Source organism: Pipra filicauda, unplaced genomic scaffold (assembly GCF_003945595.2).
Source record: "Pipra filicauda isolate LSUMZ 115617 unplaced genomic scaffold, ASM394559v2 scaffold39_size4671491_pilon, whole genome shotgun sequence".
Classification (NCBI taxonomy): Eukaryota; Metazoa; Chordata; class Aves; order Passeriformes; family Pipridae; genus Pipra; species Pipra filicauda.
This window is the reverse complement of record NW_024104531.1, coordinates 1,374,518-1,397,526: the sequence shown is the minus strand read 5'-3', so window position 1 is coordinate 1,397,526 and position 23,009 is coordinate 1,374,518. Positions and strand designations below refer to the sequence as shown.

The 23,009-nt window shown below is 37.9% G+C and overlaps 1 protein-coding gene across 8 annotated transcripts in view; it reads left to right on the top strand.

The window, feature by feature from the left end:
- Window positions 1-23,009, top strand: part of PIBF1 (progesterone immunomodulatory binding factor 1) — a 113,900-nt gene that overhangs the window by 5,770 nt on the left and 85,121 nt on the right. For all 8 annotated transcript variants that reach the window (XM_039385178.1, XM_039385177.1, XM_039385175.1 and 5 more), the window contains 4 exons: window positions 3,544-3,663; window positions 14,019-14,152; window positions 16,172-16,280; window positions 19,718-19,899. In XM_039385178.1, coding sequence (XP_039241112.1) covers window positions 3,544-3,663; window positions 14,019-14,152; window positions 16,172-16,280; window positions 19,718-19,899 — 545 coding nt within the window. The remainder of the gene's footprint in view (window positions 1-3,543; window positions 3,664-14,018; window positions 14,153-16,171; window positions 16,281-19,717; window positions 19,900-23,009) is intronic.

Sequence of the window (23,009 nt, the reverse complement as noted above, 5' to 3'; positions counted from 1 at the left end):
TCTACAGAAGTATTTGAGGGGTGTTTGTTGATTCCCGCACCACAATGGTTGAAAAAGCAATATTTTTAACAGAAGTGGAAATCTGCGTCAACTTGCTTGAAATTGGGGTGCAGGAAGTTCGGAACTTCGGGAGCTGATTGACAGTCAGTACAAAAGACTATGTAGCCAGGCAGGACAGATACCAGGTGTTAGTAACCTTGTCAGCTGCTCTAAGTGAAGCTGTCACAGCACAATTAGGGTGCTTAGATTGTGAGTAGAAAGGGGGGTCTCAAAAAGATATGAACTGGGAGAGATGAGTAGCAGCCACCCTCTACCCTTAACTTACCTTTCTTTTCCTTTTGTGTTCAATGAGTAAATGCTACTTATATCTGTGCCAAAAACTCTACTAATGTGTTCAGTGAAGCCCCTTTCTTCTTAACATGTCACTTTTTTTCTTTTGAAGAAGTGACTTTTTTTGGCTGATTTTATTTTTTTCCCCCCCGGAGAAGGCATTCTAAAGATGAGGTAAAATGCTGTTTGCTGCTGCTTCTCTTAGCAAGAGGATTAGTGTGAACCTGAAAGTATCAGTTAAGCTTGCTGGTTGTTTATCTTTACTTTGAATTATTCAGCTGATGCAGATGCTGGGTGGCTACAGAACTGTTTTGCTTATCCTGTCTGTACATCCATTTGGCTTCTGACAGCTAGGTAAAGGATGTTGAAAGGAATGTTGTTTTCTGCTTTGCTTGCCTAAGGAAGAATTTTCTATTTCTCAGGCATTTAAAATTTCTGGCTCCAGACTAACAGCATAGCCTACTGATATTAGGGTAAAATTTTCCTTGGCAAGAAAGGGTCCTGCTTAGACAACTTGAGCAAGAAATTTTCAGACTTTTTTTTTTTTTAATCAGTTATAAAATACTGCCTTACAATCTTCAGGATAGAAGTAAACATGTATACAATGCTTAGACTTTGTTTGAAACCTGGTATAATGGACAAACAGTAGGAAGAGCTTAAATGGAGATTTTGTATATAGAGATATTTCAAGTTTAAAATACTGGAATTAAAGCAAATGTGAGATTTTTTTGCTGTTTTTCCACAAAAGGATGGAGTAATGACATGTTAGAACGAAGACTAGGTAATATTTAATGATGACAACTGAAAAATTATGTTTTAAGCATCTTTCTCTGAAAATCATGCTTTTCTGGTTTTTTAACTTAAAAGTAAAAATTCAGATTTTTTAAACTTTTTTTTACCACTTAAAAGAGTGATATTTTTTTTAGAAACAGTGTATGCAAAATTTTATAATACTTCAGGCCATTAAGTATTTTGGCTGCCAAGCACCAGTTCAGTTTGTTCAGTAAAGTGAACCTCTTGTGTAGTCTGTGATAAAAAAAAAATAAAAAATTGCAGCAAGTTGTTTAAAAACGGTATCTGCAAATTCTGTTTGATCTTATTTTAATTGCTGTGTCTTTCAGTTGTATCATTTTGCTAACTACAGCTCAATTGCTGTTTGTCTAAGAAGGCAGTTAACTGATCCAACTGCTTTCACATAACTTCATTTAACAGAAGCCAATTTTTTCATCCTCTGCACCCACCCATTTTTAGGTTAATTCTAGTTTTCCATAAAATGTGGTGGGCACATGCAAAGAGTTTTTTAAAAATTGCCTGGAAAATAGTAACTCTTTGCTTATAGCACATTGATATAAACCTGTAATTTCTAAGATATGTTTTGGAAATCCCATTTCCAGTAATTTCTTTCTGTTCTATTGAGTCAGCGAGAGGCAATGCGTGCTTTGACTGTTGAGTTACATGAATGTTTATTGGTCATCAAACTAGCTAAATAACAGTAACACTTGAATTTCTGCTACAACCTCACCCTTATCTGCTGCGTGCATTTGCACTTTCTTGTTACCATGTAATTATCTTTTCTTGGGAGGGCTGTGCAAATACATTTATTCTTGATACCTGTATCCCATGATATCTTGGTTTCTACTGGGAAATCTGTTTTAAGGTGGTTGTGGTTTGAGAAGTAAATGTGGTCTGATAGCATAAGTTAGGTTTCCTAGGGAAATTGCAGTAAAAATACAAGAGCTTACTGGAAAAGCAAGTGTGAAAAAACCACAATGTTTTAAATGGTTACCAATTAGTGATAATCAAGGTTATTGAATGACCAATTGAATCATCAGATGCTACAGTTAAAACTACAAATACTCATTTTTCAGTCATGTTGCACACTTGCCTTATTGTATAAAGCAAACTACATCTATGTTTACATGACAAATTTCTATGGCTTCTGTGTTTTTAGAATTGTATGCTGTCAATTATATGAAATACACCTGAAACTTTCCTTTGTCTTCTGCTACTTACAGGTAGCAAAACCGAGACCTGTCTTCCTTCTACATGGAAGTGTAGTACACGTTGCTATTGAATGGTCACTTTATTTGTGCTTTCTTGCTTGTATTCTTTAATCATATATCAAACAAAGCATTAGTGATGGAGGGTATGCAGTAGCTTTTGCATGAAAACAGTACCTAATTGTCTGTTCTTTCCACCATCCCCCAAAACCAATATTTTAAGGTATTAAGTTAATCTGAGAGTAATAACCTCTGTGTATGTGTGGGGGTTGTATCCCAAAAAAGCTTTCTTTTTTGTTTTGTCTCTTTGTGCTTTTTACTACTGACTTTGTGGTTTTACTACTGTATTTTCTAGTCTTTTTTTCTTGGTCAGTAGAAATGTTCTGAAAAAGTTTTATGGATGTGAGACTTAATATGCCTATTACTAAAGTGGGGGAAGAGAGCGGAGTATGTGTTGCAGATTTTAATTTATTTTTAATCCTTTTACAAGGATTTTTTGGTCTTAATTTAGCAGAGTTGAGTCTTTCAGAGGCCTAGTTGCCTGATGCAGCTGAATCCATATAACAAGATATTACTGCTGAAGGTGTGTGGGGGGGGTGTGTGTCACAGTTCTTCCTGGTTATGTGCTGTTCCTGCTTTCCTGCGCTGGCTCTTGCATTTTTCTTGGTGCAAATTCAGCACACTGAACTGGCAGAAAACAAAAATTAGTCCCTCACCATTTCTACACACCTCATAAAAATTTAAGTTTGCTTGGGGGAAGTTAGCAAGTTCAGTTAGTTATTGCTAAATAGGTTTTTGGTTTGTTTGGGTTTGTTTTTTTCGCTTTTTACACTGTTAATCAAATAGGCTCTAGGTTTGGCACAAATAAGTGCATCCTTTTTTTTTTTTTTTTTTTTAATTTGGGAAACCTGACTTGGACCTGCCTTAGTTGAACAGCAATGTAATCTTTACCTTTATTTTTCTCTTTTGTTCAGTGCCAAACATATTTTGATTATTTCTTAGCTGATGCTGTCAAAGGTTGAAGAAAGATGCTGGTTTTGCTGTAACGTTTCCTTCACCGCATCCCAACTCCCCAACCAGGTTTCTGTCGTGCTCTAGAAATAACTCGGTGAATTATTGGCGTAAAATGTTGAGCTGATTTGTTTTTAGGATTATAGTTTTGCAATTGCAATTTTGTTAGTCTCAATTTTGAATATATATCTTGTTCTTCTAGGTCCGATTTTATGAAGTAGTCCATTCCTTAAGAAAAGAGCTAAGTGATCTACAGATGAAAAAGGGGAGTCTAACAGAAGAACTAAGTGGGTACAAATCCCAGCTGAAGTCTCTGACAGAGGTCTGTACTTCTGAGTTATCTTAGTTAAGAAACTGTCTAAATATGTAATATTGTGAAAACCTCATTCTCCAAATCATTATTCATGTATAAGATATAGAAGCTTTTTTCCTATATAAAAACTGGGGGGAGAAGAGGGCAGAGAGGGAGGAAGGGAGGGAAAGGAGAAACATGGTATGTACATTTCTGTATAATAGCTAATTTTATGCCATGGCTACCCTGCAAGATGTACTCATGAGACTGTTCAGGGTACTCTCTTACCAGCTGTCTGGTGCTTTCTGAGGGCAAGGTTCAGGGTGGGGAAGCTGAGACAGGAGATCCACCCAGCAGCAGGTGAAGACACCATGATGTTTCAGTGTATAGTTTTTGAGATGTGATGTCTTGATAGTAATTTGCTTCACCTTTAATATTAATGATATAAAAACGGATTTTTAATAATTCTTTGTGGTTGCATTTCCTTTGCTATACTTTTCAACTTTTTATATTTTAATTTTCCTATTTATTTCTGTACTAAAGAGAAAGATAATTTGGTTTCAAGTAAAGGCTAAACACTAGAAGTAGAGAATTTAATTTTTATTTTCAAAGAGCAAAGGAGTTGAAACAGTATAAGAATAATGTTGTTTTTAAGGTATTTATAGTATTTTTAGCATGTATATAGCCAGGGTAATTTGTGTTTTAGCTTAGTTCCACATAAATGTGGAGTTGGGATAACATAGTTTTAGGTACCCATAGTATATTTATCAGTCTTGGCTATCAGGGATTTTAAATACCATTGTCATTTTACTACTTCTGAGAATATTTTTTTATTTGTCGCCTTTTTCTGCCTCTGAAATTTACTTACGGAATAATCAAGTGCATGAGAAATTATTTACACGAGATTATCTTGTGAAATTATTTTCATTTCTCTTTTTGATTGAATTAGAAAAAGTAGTCAATAAAATATGTGCATTTATGTGGTTCAGCATTATTTTGTAATATCTCTGGTCATAGCTGAGATTAAATTAATCCTGTTCATTTTGTCTTACATAAGCATTTTCCTTCATTGTACATTTAATATGCTCTGATTTAATAAAATTATTCAGAAGGATTTAGCCTTCTGAGATTTGACTGACATCTATATTAATTTTTGCTGAAGCAAATTAACAAGACAGTAGATAACAATAATTAAAGTTGTGCTAGAAACAATTTTCTCAGTACATTGACCTTTAATACAGAAACTTCCAGTTTTGTTCTTTTTACACCACATGGTGGCAGTATCCACCTTTCCCATTGATCTATTTTTCCAAGTTTTAAGTGTGCTGTGCTTTGCTTTTATCTCTGCAAAAGAAGCACTAAAATGTTGCCTATGTTGAACTAAGGTGCTTCTTTAAATGCCTATACTCTATTTACATGCTTAAAGTGAGAGGCAATTAGTAAAAATTAATAACTCTCTAGGAAAAAAAGTCAGGGAAGAGATCCAGATGTTGAAATGTCACAAAATTCTCAGGTTTCAGATAAGATCACTTACTACAGTTCTTCAGTAGGTACAAAAAACCACCAAATCTTTATCCTGTATGTTACACATAGCAATGGTGTGGTTTGGGTATTTAATGAAAAGTGACCTGATATGAGGTATTTTTAAGAGCCTCTGTAGTTTGATTCTGGCAAGTTCAGATTGGACCCTGTGACTTGGTAAGTGTCACTGTAAACAAGGTACCTCAGGCTGTTACAGATATTAAGTGAAGAGGAGCATCATCGATATGTGAAGGTACTTTAGAATCTGTAATGTACTTGGTACACTGAAGCTGGCATGCCTACTATCTCTTGCAGTTTATGAAGTGATTTCAAGGGGTACTGCTGGGGTAACTTATTTATCTGAGCTCCTTCGGTAAGGTCAAACGTTATTGCAAGGAAATTTATGAGTAGGAAATAAAGTTTTGTTAATAGCCTTACCTAAGCTCTTATACTCTTCTTTACTGGAAGTGGTTTTTGGGGTTTTTTTTGGTATTTCAATCATTCTTTTTTTCCACGTACATGAAACATGGTTGCTTAAGTTTCTTGCCTGTCATTTAATAATTTATACTCTTTGAAACCTTCTTCTGGGTTTCCATTTCTTAAATTTTAAGTTTTCTCCAACCACTGCAATATTTCTGTTTTCTACATGGCTTATCAACAAAGTGTCTATTCTGAGTTTAAAGCTTCTTTAGGAAACTAATAATACAGACTTTTGAAATACAAAATCATTGAAGTTAAGACAATCGGTTTTTTGGTTTATTTTCTTTGTGAGAATGAACCACTTCCTACAATAAGCATTCCTTTCTTTTTCTGCTGTTGCAGATAATTAAGGCTCTTCCTAATGAGTTTAAACATGGGGGTTTTCCCTCTTTGTGGAACATGGAAAGAACAAAAAATATGTTTACCCCAAATCTTTCTATTAACTACTAATGGCTTAGGGAAGGGGGATTTTGCTGGCTTTTCTGATTGTTCATGGCTGACTGTTTAGGTCTGAGTAAGTTCTATGCATGTAAATATTCACCCAGAAATAAGGTTATGAGGTATATGAGAGAATTAGTTCTAGGCTCATAGGAAAGTCTATCTAGCCAACAAAGAATTGAAAAAGTTTGAAGGAAATTTCAAACTTATCTTAATATGTTAAGTCAACTCTAGGAAAGTTTAAATGTGAAATGAATTCATCAAATAAGACAACCATTGCCTGACATCAGTTCTGTTTTTTTCTGACAGGATGGCTGCCTTCTTTTAATTTGGTCAAGGGAGATGAGCTGTAATTTTAGTCTTTTTGTTTCATAGTGTGAATGTAAGAGACTTTATTTATTTTGTTTTCTCTATCATGAGCCTGTATATACTGTTTTGTGAGAAAATAAAGCAGACTAGTTTTATGCTCCGAATGCTGTCATAATGAACCTGTATTCTGGCTCAGTATTAGTTATATAAAATCAGGTATTCAAACCCATTAAATCTTTTTTTGCTACATAGTGCTGTTTTGTTTTGTTTTTTTCCTGGAGGGTGGAAGGGAATCATACCAAACAGAAACCAATCATACTTGGTTTTGGCATGACAGACCTGGCCTGATCTTGTGAGTGCAGTGGCCTGATATTGTGGCCTCTCAGCCAACTGAGCTTATAAGCAGCTGTACCAGATAGGAAGCTTGATTCTGTAAAAATTGAATTGTCATTGTAGCCTTCTAGAAACTAATCTTCTAAGACTTGACAAATCCACTTGTTCTTTATCTCTAGGCAATTCATTCATTCATTTGTATTAGAAAAACTTTTATTTCTGACTTTAGGGCACGAAACACATCTTCTGAATGTTTGTCACCTTTATTTGTACTCAAGGTGTATGAAAATATATTTTGTTTGTTCAGAAGGGGCAGGAGGTCCTAAGTGTGTGTTAGCCTCTGTTAGCACTCATTTAGTTCTTAGTGTGCTGGAAAGTGAGACCACTAAAACTCTTGACTTTGTAAATTTCTCTTGATGACTGTGTGTAGCTGCTCTTAGCACTTAATCAAAGGCTGCTGAATCTGTAACACAGACCAGCCGGGCAAGGAGCTGCTTCTAACAACTGGTAGCAGAAAATAGCGTGTGAGGACTGGTTTCTAGTACTGGAACATAGTCTGATAAACACAGCTAGTGTCAAAAGATATTTGTTGCCACTTTCTGTTTTTAAAGTGGTTCTGTTGTACAGCTGCTAAGTTAATGGCTCTCTATGCACAATTGTTGCATCTGATTCTGGGTACAGCAGTCACAGACCGGGAGGAGGCAGTGGAATTGTTAAAATGATGTTCTTGTATTGCAGTGCTGACTGACTTGTTACTCAGTGTGTAGTACAGGCTCGTTTTAGTCCTCCTTTTACAGTGCTTAGTACTTCAAGTTTAAGTAATGTTGGCAGCACCACCTTTGGAGGTACAGATAGAAAAGGAAGTCCAGCTATAGGTGTGTATTACCAGGAGCTTCCCCGAAACAAAACCAGCTTCTGATGTGTGTGTTCCCATGCAGAACATCAGTTTACTATTTTCAGAGTTGTTTGCTTCCAAAGTGGTCAGAACCTTCCCTCGAACAGATGTAATTTACTACTCATGAGTTGCTCTCAAGACTGAGAGAGAGTCTGGGAAGGAAACCTTGCTTTTCTTTATAGCTTTAGAAGATTAAGTATTGCTTTCTTCTTCTGGCTAGGAGTTTCTTGGCAGTGTTTTCCTGGAATTCGGTCTCGATACAGGTTTATCAGGGCTTCCTTTCCTCAGTTATTTTTTCTGTAAAGTTGTCTTCAGGACTTGCAATAAGATTTATAGTATGACAGTATCTAAAACCTATGGTAAGCCTAAAGAGAGAGCTGGTTATGTGTAGGACAAAGATCTCTTCTAAGGCTTTGTCTCTGAATCAGGTTTAGTAGCTGTCAAGTTTTGCTAGACATAACTAAAGTTTGCTCTCTGATAATATTTTCCAGCTGGAGGAAAAGCCCATCTATAGTCTTCAAAGAATAAACTAAGCTTTTGTACTTAAAGGATCAGTTGGCACTAGATGCATCTGAATGTTAGAAAACTGCGGCTGTTCTTGGTACTCCAGGACTGTGATCCCTCAGATTTCTCCTAAAGTTGGCATATATGTAAAGACTGCAGTCTAGAACACTTCCCCAGCCCCCAGACGCCACTTCTTTCAAGCAGTGCCTTGATTACTTGGTTTTCATAACTCTCTCTAAAAAGGCCAGATGAGGCCTCAGTCTTAGATGAAGTACATGCTTTTTTTTCCTCCCATTCATTGTTCTTAATATTGTTCTGGAAAAAAAGCTGCAAAGAAGATCCTCTACCAGTAATTATGAGCTTGAGGGAGCAGTTTAACATTTCCAAGAGTCAAGGAAATGATTTATCTATGAAAGTTCCCTTTTCTGTCCAGTATCTTTCTAACTCTTTCGATACATAGCTGTGGCTCACATTGCCTGCTAGCTGTTCAGAAGTACCAAATGGTTTAATTATACTACTCTGTAATGCAGTGATCTCAAGGATCCTTTTCACCTGAGAATATTTCACTGGAGATTCTAGTAAGCTCAGATCTAGAGAAAGAGCTTTTTTCCCCCCTACTTTCTTTTGCTGTAGAAGCACTTAAGCCAAAGCTTTTCTTTCTTACTTTTCTTGTCGAGTTTCTCTATTTTGGAGTAGCTCAACATTTTTGTTTCTAATTTTTGTGGGCAGATAGTAACTCCTCTACAATTCTTGGCAGATTACCAATTTCAAATCAATGTACTAGAGATGTCTTATTCATCCAGTTATGTATAGCTTCTTCCTGACATTGGAGCAGTTGTATTCCAATAAATAATGTATTTACCAATAGTTTTTGAATGCAGACTGTGTAAACAATTAAAGCAAAATGTCATCTTTACCAAGGAGCAGCATCTCATCCAAGTAACTTGAGGGAATTAGTTTTCACATCACAATCATACAGTAGCTTTGTATTTGTCTAGGGCCTTTAGGTACCTTAGTATATGAACAAAATGCTGGCCTGTGTAAGTGATTCTTCAAAGATAAAGATCCTTTTAAAAAAGCTTTTTAAAAGCAGGATCACTTTCTTCCACAGGGCTATCTGTAGACAGTGTGAAGAAGTCATGCTACTTCTGCTTGATTAGCTGGTTAATCTTTTCCCTGCATTTCTGTAAATCTTCTTATCCTGAAGGCTTTTTGAAAGATCAACTAATCCCTACCATGTATTAGGTGTCACTAACTTTGTTCAAAAAATATGTCACCTAGTTTTTGTACTTGCAATTGAGGTAGATGTTCATTTTGGTGACTGCTGTAAACTGCTATTCATTCCAGATTGAGGATAACAGTGAAGCTCAATATCATTAAACTGAGGTCTGCCATTAGGTCTTTAGTTTCTCTACCAGTTTGGGTTTTAAGTGGTGCAGATCATTTGTTTGGAATCTTGCTTGAAACATCCATGTGTTGACAGTGTTTATAAACCAAATTGAAGCACTTCTTGGTAGGGACTGGTTCACATGCTCTGTAGAAAGTACCTGTACTGGTTAATACTGGTTTTCTTAAACAGCTCTGTCAAGAATTTCTTTGGGCAATGTTTGCCTATCTGTCTCACAGAGGACAGGTTTGTTTTTTTGTTTGTTTAACCATCTCGTCAGTCTGAGTTGCTGCTCTCTGCAGTAACAAAGATTATTATTGCAGTCACACTCAGTGTGAGGAAGTACTGTTTATCCTTTAATTATTTTGATGTTTGTGGGCTTACTTAGGTTATTTTTATTTAATAAAAATATTTATTTGCAGGACCTCATTCCTGTACTTGAAAGGGCTCTGTGTCTTGGTTCTTTTATAAGCCCCTTTTTTACTTCAGCAGAACAAAGCTGTTCATCAAGACTTTCAAGCTAGCTCTTGAAGATAAATTGAAAGATAAAGCTGTTCCATTGCAGATATCTTAAAATCAGTTTAGGATATATGGACATTGTTATAAACTAAATTAACTTCATTACATGCAAAGCAAACCTTATTCTTCCTAAGCACAGGCAACCTGATTGTATGTCTTTAAGATGTATTGCTATGGAAGTCCAGAAGCTTGTGTATCTGCTATCTGGATTTATGCATACCATACAGATTTTTTTGTGTTAGCCTATTTACAGCCTAGAACGACTATTAGCTTTGTCATGTTTCTTCATGTGATTAAAATACTACTTTGACACCTTAAAATTAGGTAGATGAAAAACAGTGACCTGTGCAGTATAATTAGTGTTTCTTCAGGAATTATATTAAATCTTTAAAAAACAAACATAACAAACCCACATACTTAAGGTATATCTTAGTATCACTTTTCAAAAGCAGAATTTAACTTCCTTTCCCCGACATTACCATATTGTTACATGACATTAATAATTGATTTGTTAAATAAAATTCAAACCTAAGTTTGTGGCGGAGGTATTAGAAGGAACTAATTTTGTAGATATTTAACCGTTCTGTTAATTGGTACTTTAAAGCTGTTTATGAAAAATTTGTCCAGAGATTACCCAATTTAATTTTATAATTTAGCTAGTTGTCTTCTAGCTTCCAGATGTGTAATAATGTAGGAGCTTCAGTAGCCCACTCAGTGAAGAGTGTATGAATTCTGGCTTGATATTAGCAGCGGTATAACACAGGATATCCACAAAAGAATTTTATTCTAAACTTAATCTTTCGATTTGCACTTAAATGTTAAGTGCCCTTACAGATGTTTCCTATTGCAGGGTGAATCATGTTTGCACTGCACAGCAGGGTAGTAACACCATTATGTTACAGGTTTGAAACTCTAGCTAACTTGTGGACAACAGCTCTTAAAAATGTCTGACAGATACTTTACTGTTACATTTTTATAAATAATAGCATGTTAATTGATTTAAGAAGAAAGTGTTCTATAGTGGTAATTTGCTGAATGTATATCTGTTAATTAGGGTAAATATAAAAATAAACCGTATACGTACCAGTATATGTTAGGATGAGTAACAATCATGTCTTTAAATAATGTGTTTTTAATGATAGACCATCCAGAACTGTCTTTCTTGTTGTTGTGATTTTTGAGATTGTGACCTAATGTGATTTTAGTTAAAGTGAAAATTACTAGGTTTGTGAAATATAAAAAAAAAAAATAATTCTTTTTTATTAACAGAATAGTTACAGTATGTTTAGTAGCTTAGGGAGCTTTTCTGTAGTGTCCTACAAGTATTTAGGTGTGTTTTTTCAAGAAGGCATTCTGTCAGTCTTTCAGTTGATGATGCCTGTGAAGTTGATCAGAGTGTTTTTATGTCATACAGTCTATATAGGCTATTGCCCTAAACGGCTGTATATATGAGAGTTATGTGTCTTGGAAGTTGTGCTAATAGACAAATGCATTATAAAAAATAGGCACATTAATCAAGTATTTATATATAGAGGATAACTTCCTGCTCCGGCTGGTAAATGAGTTTACCAGGGGTGGGGCCCCGCTAGACCTGCTGTTCACAAACAAAGAGGGGCTGGTGGGAGATGTGGTGGTTGGAGACCACGGAAGTGATGAAATAATAGAGTTTTCAATACTCAGGGATGCAAAGAGGGCCATCAATAAAACTTCTACCCTGGACTTCCCCAGGGCAGATTTCGGCCTACTCAGAAGACTAGTTCAGAGTGTACCCTGGGAAACAACCCTTGAAAACAAAGGGGTCCAGGAGGAATGGACATGCTCCAGGAAGCAAGTCTTGAATGCACAGGAGCAGGCTGTCCCAGCGTGCTGAAAGGCAAGCCAGTGGGGAAGATGACTGGTCTGGCTGAACAGGGAGATTTGGAAGGAAATTAGGGGAAAAAAGAGAGCCTACCAACTATGGAAAAAAGGCCTGACTACTCAGGAAGAATTTAGGATTATAGTTAGGTCATGTAGAAAGAAAATTAGAGAGACAAAGGCACACTTTGAACTCAACCTAGCCACTTCTGTTAGGGATAAGAAGAAATGCTTCTACAAATACATTAGCAAAAGGAGGGGTAAGGAAAACGTCCATTCTTTGTTGAGCATGGGAGGAACATAGTCACCAAGGATGAGGAAAAAGCTGAGGTACTTAACACCTTCTTTGTCTCAGTTTTCAACAGTAAGACAGGTTGTCCTCAGGACAACTGGCTTCTGGAACTGGTAGACAGAGACAGAGACAGGAAGCTGAATAGCCCCCCTGTAATCCAAGAGGAAACAGTTAGCCACCTGCTTGGATCCTTACAAGTCTATTGGACCAGATGGGATCCATCCTAGGGTGATGAGCGAGCTGTTGGAAGAGCTCACCAAGCTGCTCTTCATCATTTACCAACAGTCCTGGCTCACTGTGGAGGTCCCAGATGATTGGAAGTTGGCGAATGTCACGCCGATCCACAAAAAGGGCTGCAAGGAGGACCTGGGAAACTACAGGCCTGTCAGCCTGACCTCAGTGCCTGGCAAGGTTATGGAGCAGATCATCCTAAGTGCAATCACACAACACCTACAGGATGGACAAGGGATCAGACCCAGCCAGCAAGAGTTTAGGAGAGGCAGGTCCTGTCTGACCAACCTGATCTCCTCTTATAACCAGGTGACCTGCCTAGTGGATGAGGGAAGGCTGTGGATGTGGTCTGTCAGGACTTGAGCAAAGCCTTTGACACCGTCTCCCACAGCATTCTCCTGAAAAAGCTGGCAGCCCACGGCTTGGATAGGGGCACTCTGTGCTGGGTCAGGAACTGGCTGGAGGGCCGGGCCCAGAGAGTGGTGGTGAACGGTGCTGCATCCAGTTGGCGGCCAGTCACTAGTGGTGTCCCCCAAGGATCAGTGTTGGGCCCAGTTCTGTTTAATATCTTTACCGATGATCTGGATGAGGGGATTGAGTCCACCATTAGCAAATTTGCAGGTGACACCAATTTGGGGGGTGAGTGTTGATCTGCTGGAAGGCAGGAGGGCTCTGCAGAGGGACCTGGACAAGCTGGAGAGATGGCCTGATTCCAATGGGATGAGGTTCAACAAGACCAAGTACCAGGCAGAAAGGGACCTGGGAGTTTGGATTGACAGGAAGCTGAACATGAGCCAGCAGTGTGCCCAGGTGGCCAAGATGGCCAATGGCATCCTGGCCTGGATCAGGAACAGTGTGGCCAACAGGTCCAGGGAAGGGATTCTTCCCTTGTGCTCAGCACTGGTGAGGCCACACCTGGAGTACTGTGTCTTGTTCTGGGCCCCTCAGTTCAGGAAGGATATTGAGGTGCTGGAGCAGGTCCAGAGAAGAGTAACAAGGCTGGTGAAGGGACTGGAGCACAAATCCTATGAGGAGAGGGAGGGAACCGGGGCTGTTTAGCCTGGAGAAGAGGAGGCTCAGGAGAGACCTTGTCACTCCCTACAGCTACCTGACAGGAGGGTGTAGCCAGGTGAGTGTCAGTCTCTTCTCCCAGGCAACCAGCAGTAGGACAAGAGGGCACAGTCTTAAGCTCTACCAGGGGAGGTTTAGGTTGGATATTAGGAAGAAATTTTTTACAGAGGGAGTAATCAGACATCGGAATGGGCTGCCCAGGGAAGTGGTGGATTCACCATCCCTGGAGGCTTTTAAGAGGAGACTGGATGTGGCACTTAGTGCCGTGATCTAGTAACCACAACAGTGTAGGATCAAGAGTTGGACTTGATGATCTCAGAGGTCTTTTCCAACACGGTTGATTCTATGATTCTATTTATAATAAGATAAAAATAAGCTGAGTATCGGTATCGCTGGTTACTTTGTGAAGTGTACTAAATTTCCTAGTACTGAGACAAATGAAAATACTCCCATGTAAATATTCATAAGAGATCTTCACAAAACTTAGTTTGTAATTGCTTTAAGTAAATAGCAGTGTAGCTGTGATCATTTCAAAATGTCCTGCTTTCTAGAGCTATGAAGATGAGAGGAAGAGTCGGTCAGAGCTTGAGGTTAGATGCCAGCGTTTAACACTGGAACTGGCTGATACCAAGCAGATGATTCAGCAAGGTGATTACAGACAAGAGAACTATGATAAAGTAAAATCGTAAGTATCTCTATAATTCAAGTGTTAAAATAACATACAAATATTAATAGATAAACATCAACCTTGATTGACTAGAGATTTTAATTTTATTTTTGACTTGCGCACACCACAGATATTTTTCCTTTCCTCAGTCCACTAATGGTTCAGTTATCTCCTGTAGTATATTGCAGACATAAAATGAACAACATTTTGAAAACTGATGCATTAAATTATCTTCCTAAAAGTTTATATTTTGAGATTGACTGTGTTTTCAGAAGAGCCTAGCAGTCTCTTTGCAACTAAGGAAGTGGGAGCTGTTGATGCCAAGCATCTTGGAACAAGTACTCTTTTTTTTCCTAGTTTAAAAACAGAGTTCTAACAAAAGGCTCTACTCTGTGGTACCTACAGAGTGAATTAAGAGGGTAGGACCTTGGGAATTAATATTTACAATTTAAGATATTCTTATAGTCATAAATTTGAAAGGGCTGTTATGAGAAGTCTTTGTCAGACAATCTTAGGATTACCTTAGTGGATTGGTTTAATTGCAGGAAGCTCCAGCATGTTTCTTTTTAAAAATACAGATCTTATAGTTCTAGCCAAGGTTTTGAATGTCCATCTTGCAAAAAACAATTGCAAAATACTGAAAATGGACTTTTTATAAATACACTCATAGACATATACTTCTCAGTCCAGCTCCCAAAAGGCTTTTTTAGTGTATTTGCAAGTACAAGAAATATCGCCTTTGGCACATTTGTTGGGAAATGGATTCAAAAATGGGGATTATAAATAGAAAACACCCTGCCAGCTCCTTAGTTGTTCATACAGAATGAACTCAGGCAGAGTTACTGACAAAAATGACTTTGCCACTAAGTCATTTGAAGGAGAGTATGTCTTCTGGATTCACAGCTCTTCTGGTTCGCAGCTATATGTACTAAGGACAACCTTGGAATCTACCTGGCAGCTTGTTACAAATAGGATGGACTGATCCTATGGCTTGCTTCCTATGTGCAACTGCATCTTAATAAGTGGATTGTAATAACGTTCCTGTGAATGGCCCCAGTGTTTAGTAGTGTGCATTTAAAATAGTCTTGAGTTGAGAAAAGCATGAATGAACGTGCCAAAACTATATATGAGAGAGTAGGTTGCATTCATCTGTGTAGGCACAGATGAAGGGGAGGGGAGAGCACTGTTGGCATGACTGTATGAGGGAGGATATTTGGGAACACTTCAGGAGTTAATCACTTCCAGGTTTGTTTCTGCCTTTGAAAAATGCTGTCAGATATTCTAGTTCTGCTGCCCTACAAGTTATCTCAGTTTTAAAGCTATGCTATACTTAATATAAATTTGGTTAGCTTTTTTCCAAACTGCAAGCTCATACTGGCTCATTCATTTCCCTGTTCTGACAGGGTTAGAGTGGAGACACAGAGATGCTTCTTTGTGCATATGGAAAGCACTCTTGTTCAGGACACTAACATAATTTTTGCAGCTGTGTCATGTATATTTTAAACAGGAGTAGTACAACCCTCTCTAGTATCAAGGGACTGTATACAAAGGAGAACAGCAACTGAGTACAAGTATATATTTCTTTCTGTTTGATTAGGAAGATGGGAATGAACTTTCTTCACTTTTTCATCGGGCTTCAATATCTGCAAAAGATTCAAGAGAATATAATGGAAAATAACATCAAAAGCTTGGTAAAACTAAAACTATGGATAAGGGTACTTGCAGTTCATTGCTAAGAGGGGAGCCCAAAGTTACACTAAAGAAGAATAATCAGAGGAGGATGAAATAATTTAGGATGGGAATTGAAGATAATTGTAATAGAACTTTCTTTGTTTCTAAGTATTTAAATAATCCTAAATTGTTTCATATAATAAGGTACTGTTCTAGGTGTTAACAACTGAAAAAGTAAGATTATCAGTAACTGCCCTATGGAAGAAGTCAGTGTCACGAACTGAAATAAGGTTGAGAAATTACAAATGCACAGGAATCTTGTTCATTACACTTTATGCATCTAATAGTTTCACTTTGTTTTAACAGTGAACGTGATGTATTTGAGCACGAATTATCAGAACTCAGAAGAAAATATGAAATATTAGAGGTGTCATACAAAGCACAAGCTAAAGAAAGAAATGACTTAGCAAAAGAGGTAAATATAAAGTTCTTACCTTTACTAAGAATTCCTTTACCTCAGGAATTTGATTCTTTGTCTAATCAAGTCTGTCAGGATCGTGGAATAATTTAATTAGAATGGTCCTCAGGAGACCAACTGCTCCAACCTTCCCATGCAATGCAGAAAAAGATTAGGTCAGGTTGCTTAAGGCTGTCATGGTTTGAGAGCCCCAAAAATCTAATTCCCTAGTCCAAGCCCCCTCTCACATCTCAACCCAATGTGAGATGGGTTTTCCAGACAACCACATGAGACTCAAAATGGGGGAAAGGGAATATATATTACAATGACTGTACAAATAAATACATTATATACAATCTTATCTATCTCTACCATTACGTAAGTATTTACAATGGATCAAATCTCTTCTCCCCTCCAAATAAAAGTCCAGGAGGGAAGAAGGAAAGATCCCTTTTCCACTTTCAGAGCAGCAATATCTCTAAGGCAGCAGGCTTTCTTCTTCTCATGCATGCAGCAGCTGTGACTGGATCTCTGCCAGTACTCATGAGGGGTATCCAAGCCCTCGTGGCCCATCGTCTTCAAGCGAGGGTCTTCTCTTCCGTGGACTGCATAGCAGGGACAAAACTCGCTTCACCACGGTCATATCATGGGGTGTAAGATCCCCATGAAGGTCCCTTCCTCAGGGGATTCACCCCTGAATCAGAACATCTCGGGCAGCTTTCAGTTGAAAACCTTTGCCTCAAGAGTTCTACCAGAGCTCCTGTACTGTCTCAAGCAGCGGGGGGGGCCAAGGTCACCCTCTGCATTCTTCTCAGAGCTTTCCAGCTCCTCTCTGTAGTGCATCCTGCACTTCACCCCTCCCTTCTAGGACGTGAGGGGTCTCCAAGGAGTTTGGGGGGTTTTTTTGGTTTCAGTTCTTACCCCAACTCTGTCTCTGTAGAGCTAGTTCTGCTCTCTCTGCTGCTGCTGGCTCTTGTTCTTGGCTCTCTCAGACAACTCTGTGTCTTCTTTGGTTGCATGCTGTTTGCTGCTTTCTTATCTTTTGGCTCTCAGCCACGGTTTCTCCGGTCAGTGCTGGTCTGCCGCTGCTTTCAGTATCTCTTGCTGCTGCTCACCGTGGAGAAACATCCCCCGGCTTATACCTACAGATACATAGTCCAGCTTAACACTGTTCCAAGTCCCTGCAGCCCCAGCCCTGGCGGGCGGGGGTCAGAGCCCCCCAGGGGGCTCCTGCCCTCACTCCTCATGGCTTTCACAACATGGCTACTTCTTCTACCACCAAACTACAACTACCTTTTCTTCCATTCTGAGTGTGGTATGTTTATATTTCACGGAAGCGCTCATTGGGTAAAACTTCAAAACTCCAAGGGTCACCACCCCCTGGGGTTTTACCATTTTATAACTGCAGGGGGAAAAACTGTTTCCCCCCACCACAAAGGCTTTGTCAAGTTTTTAGTATCTCCAAAGATGGAGATTGCACAGCCGTTTGGACAGTCTGTTCCAGTATTTGTTTGCCTTCTTTGTGCAAATATTTTCGTAAAAGCTAATCAGAGTTGTTGCAGCTTTTTTCTGTTGCATCTTGTCCTGTCACTATGTACTGCCAAGAGTCTGGATTTTTCTATGCATTCCACTTGGATAAGTGAAGATAACAATAGGATTTTCCTTGACCAGATTTCTCTTCTAAAGGCTGAAAAAAGCTCCAAACATTTCTCTCAACCCCTTTTGCATCGTGTGCTGCAGTCCACGACTATCTTGGTAGAGCTCTTCTGGTCTCTGCCAGAGAATAAATGCCTCTTCAGGTGCAGAGGGGTTCTTATCTTTGTTAGAATTCCAGTGAGTTGTGATCCAGATAGGTCAGTCATTTTACTCAAATCTCAGCCATTACCATTCTGGTAACACTAGTTTTGCACAGGAGAATACGTTTCTGCTTCTCCAAGGACATTCCAAGAGGCAGAGGCCTGTTAGATCCAAAGAAATGCCCCTTGCTGCTTCTCCATTCAATAATTCATTCATCCAAGAGTCACAAATTGTGTGCAGTGATGGACATGTATGATAACTTTTGGGTCAAGGGACTCAAAAAGAAACATATGTAGAGAATGTTTCCAAGTTCACTGCCTTGATCTATAGGATTTGAGATGATTTATACCAGTACAAGCTTCCATTACTCAGTATGCACTTTCACTATTTCTGCATCAAATTGTTCATAGGGAGGATTGCCTCACTGAACCTCCAGGATGAATTTTTCACCTTAAGTAAGCTAATTAGGATAGAATCATCCAGAACTATTAGCATTGCTAAGGGATTTCCCCCTTCCTGTCTTGTAGGTGTAACTTCGCAACAGCTTTTCAGGAGGGAGAATAGACTTTTACTGAATTCCAAGAAAAAAAGAAACCTTTTCAGTTTATATCATCATTGACTGATTATCAGATGGTTTGTAGCTCAGTGCAACTTGAATGCAAAAGTAAGACTGTTTTTAAGCTGTGATTTTGTACAGAAATTATTCCAGGAAACACCAAAAGAAATAGAGGAAATAATGGATTAACTGTTCTGAAATAATTTATGAATTTATTTTTTAATATCATTTGAAAGGCACTGCATGAGAAGGTTGTTCTTGTCTTCTGCACTGGTTCAGGGAAGAATAATATGGAGGATTTTTGTGTGTTAACACTTTAGCAGCTGAGTACATGTAACAGATTCCTCCTGAAAGTATCCAGGAGAGATTGCATTCCTTAGTGTCTCTGTATAACAATATTACATATAAAATAGTGGCTATAATTTCCACTTCAAAGATGCTACTGCTCTGCCTAATTTTACAGGTAGACGTAGAGATTGTCAGAAACATTAGGGAAAAAATGAGTTTCTACTAGAAAATACCTTTTATATTCTGCTCTTTCATATCAATCTGAAGGCTTCGTTAGGCTGTTTATTCCTCAGCGTTCTATCACTGTTAGAGGACATCAAAAGGCAAGTTTGTCCTCTCCATATAACAGTGGCCAAAAAAGTATTGTTGTGTACATCAAGTTTGTATGTACGCATCAAATACTGTAGTATAGCAAAAACAATGGCTTTTTTGATTAACTTCATACTAAATTAATATGAGAGTGAATAAAAGTAGCACTAATCTCCTGGAAGGTCCTGCTGGTTTTTGTGTATACTGATGTAGCATCACAAGTCCTGTATTGGAGGAACATCCAATTGTAAGTGTTTGACAGAGTATTTGTTCCAGGGGGGGACTAATTATAGGAGCAGTAACTGCTTTCTTTCTTCGTGCAGTAATCCAGGATGTCTGTTCACTGTGTTTATATATATATATATATAACCTGTTACTTGGAGAGAGAGCACAGTTATATTTTTCTCACAGAAGAGAGTTAAAATGAAATTGCAAATATGTGTACATAGGTTAAATACTTACCTTGAAGTTCATGTTAAAGTGTTCTTTTTAATACCTTTTATAGCTGGCAACCATACAACAATCCCTCAACTTGTTGCAAAAAGATAAAGATTATCTTAATCGCCAGAACATGGAGCTTAGTGTTCGCTGTGCACATGAAGAAGATCGTCTTGAAAGACTTCAGATTCAGCTAGAGGATGCCAAAAAAGCTAGGGAAGAAATGTATGAAAAATATGTTACATCCAGGCAAGTTATTGTGTGTTCACTTTTATCTGTAGACAAGTTATTTAATTGTTTTCCCTTGTTTCTTGCACAAATCCTGTTTCATTAATTTTATTTTTCAGAAAGCGAGTCCATATATATTTAACTAGAAGCAGAAACAGTTTTCTTGGGTCTTAATATGTATCAGGAAAATTTTTTTAAACCTTTGATATAAGACCATAGTAGTGAAGATGTCAGCATTGAAAGTTTATGTCAATTAATCTCGTAGGTTTACACAGAAATTTAGAAAGGTAACTGTAGTTAATTACAAAAGAGACTAAAACTCTTTGAAGTGCATATGTTACATATTTGACCTCCCACCACCACAAATTACCTTTATTAAAAGCAGGAGTATTTGATAGACAATCTAAATTATTATTGCAGAATAAAATATACAGTTGTCACAAATGTTAAATATAGTATGTTTTGTATCAACTACTAGAGCTATCAGTCTTTCATATCTTGAGCTTGAATACAGATTCCCTAAGTGTAGCCTTGGGAAATAGATCTATCATTGTACGCTAGCCACTGCTGAATAGCATCAAATCTCTATGCTCTTTGCGCAGAGATGGGATGGGATGTCGAACAGGAAACATTACTCAGCTACATGTCTTGCTACATATGTAATGCTGTACTACAAAATTTCATAGAATCATAGTTGGAAGGGACCCATAATTCAGGGAATGCTGAATCTCTCTGCTCCTTGCAGGACTACCAATACTAAATCGTATGACTAAGAGGTCATCCAATTCAAGGTTATCTAGTTCATGTTATTTCCCTACAGCTAGGTGCCAAAAGATATTGTTTCAATGTATATCCCAAAATTACATCAAATGTTTGCCTATATGCACTGCATTAATGAAAATAAACCTATTTTTTGGTTAGTAATGTCCTTAAAAGGACGCCTGTGGATTGAATGATTAAGCTAAGAGTATGAGGTAGGTTCATCTCCTCCTCAGCCTCTTCCTTGTGTTTGAATCAAGAAGATGGAACTGAAAATAGTATCTATAAATCTCGTGTCCTTGTATAACTAAGATGCAGTGTGCTAATTTGACTCTCCTGTAATACAGCTAAAATACGAAGTGTTATTTAAGGGAAAGAAGGCCACTGGATTGAAATGATCAGCTACGAGTTCTAGCCCATATCAGAACTGTTTTAAATACTATTTTTCCTTTCAATGCGGTCACTTCAAGCTTTTTAATTTGTTTTACTTGTTTATGTCTCAGAACTATGTTCACATGGAACTTCTACATTTTAAATAAATTTTTAAGTTATACTTTTAAATGGTGTTTTAAGAAGTCATGTACATCTGAGCAGTCTTCCTCTAGAATCCTATTTATTTGACAAATAAATTAGAGAGGTACAAAAGTAGACAAGAAAAAAATATACCAGCTAATGGATATTCTACAGTCCTCAGTGGTTTCTGGAGGTGACACCAGTTTGGGTAATAAACTTCTATTTGCTACATTTTGAAGAATCTGAAGCTTTTTAATGCTTTCTTCACATCTGGATGTCTTTGAGCTGCTGTAATTCAGGAATGAAGATGAATAAAACAAACCCAGGTATCTATTTTCAGAAATAAAGAGTAAGTCACCTTCTGGTTTTTGTCAGAACTGCCAGCATTGGGGTACTGCAATTAGAAAATTACAGACTTCAGGAAATGTGAGGCATTAACCTGCCAAATTTTTAAAGAGACATATTTTGAAATAGGTTGAGATTGTGGCATGACAAATCACCTGCAGCTTATAGTTACAGTTCTTAGGAATCTATATGTAAGCACAGACCGACAAAAATTATTTCCCTTTATATGTGTAATCTTAAAACACGGTTCATATTTGCATTGCAATACTCAGATCATGTTTAGTTTATTCACAATATAAATCCTTATTAATAATAGCCCTGGAAAGAAGCTCATTAAAAGTCTGCAACCTCCAGAAGACACAACAACTTGATGAGGCAAACCATTTCTAAAGACTGTAACAACAGGTCAGGAATAAAAATTAGAAAGGGACTTTTTGCAAGGGCATGTAGTGATAGGACAAGGGAGAATGACTTCAAACTGACAGTAGGTTTAGATTAGATATTAGGAAGAAATTTTTCATTGTGAGCGTAGTGAGGCACTGAAACAGGCTTCCCAGAGAGGTTGTGGATGCCCCATCCCTGGAGGTGTTCAAGGCCAGGTTGGTCCAGTAAAAGGTGTCCCTGCCCATGACATGGGGCTTGGAACTAGATGATCTTTAGGGTCCATTTCAATCCAAATCATTCTGTCATGATTCTCTTATTCTTAATGATGATCCTTTGCTTAGGCAGCAACTCATTTGATGTTTATTTAAATGCATTGACAGGGCAGTCAAGCTATGTAACCAGAACATGCTCTTTACTATACTATGGGTTTATTTTAGTCCTCATAAAGATAAGCATCACTTTGAACTGTCTTATGGTGACATCACTGTGGATGTTCATGACTTTTCCAGATACTTCTAATTTTTTCAGTGAACCTCCCTGACTTTTAGCTGTCTTGCCATGGGAGGGAAGGTGTAATTTCTGCAATGTCAGAAATTTTTTTTGGCAAGTAGTGTAGTGGTAAAAGCAAATTGTCTAAGTATCAAGAAAATGGTAATGCTCATTGATCCTGCACATAAGAATTGTATCCTTATGTTCTGATGGTCAACATTCTTTTCTTCGCTTTTTTCTTCATATTGAGCCATATAACACATAAAGAACACAAAGTTTCTAATGGGGGGACCCTTGCATTCCAATACAGCATGTTTTTTGCTTCAGTTTTGGTTTGGTTCTTTTTTTTTCCTGGTAAACCTCTTAATTGTGTCCAAGATCTTCATATGTTATTTGCTGTAGTGCAGCACAATTGAGGAAGGAGAGGAGAAAAATTTACTTTTACCTTGAAGGGTGAGCTGAAATTCAGGGTCTCAATAAGAAGAAAACAGGAAAACCTGACAGCAAGCTTTCTGACATTTCAATGTTTTGGGGCTTTTGGTTAATGTGAAGGAGTTTTTGGCTAGCTCAAGTACAGATTTCTGAAAACTGTGGACTGTCACACAATTGGAAATCAGAAGAAATCTAAGACCTTTTATGGT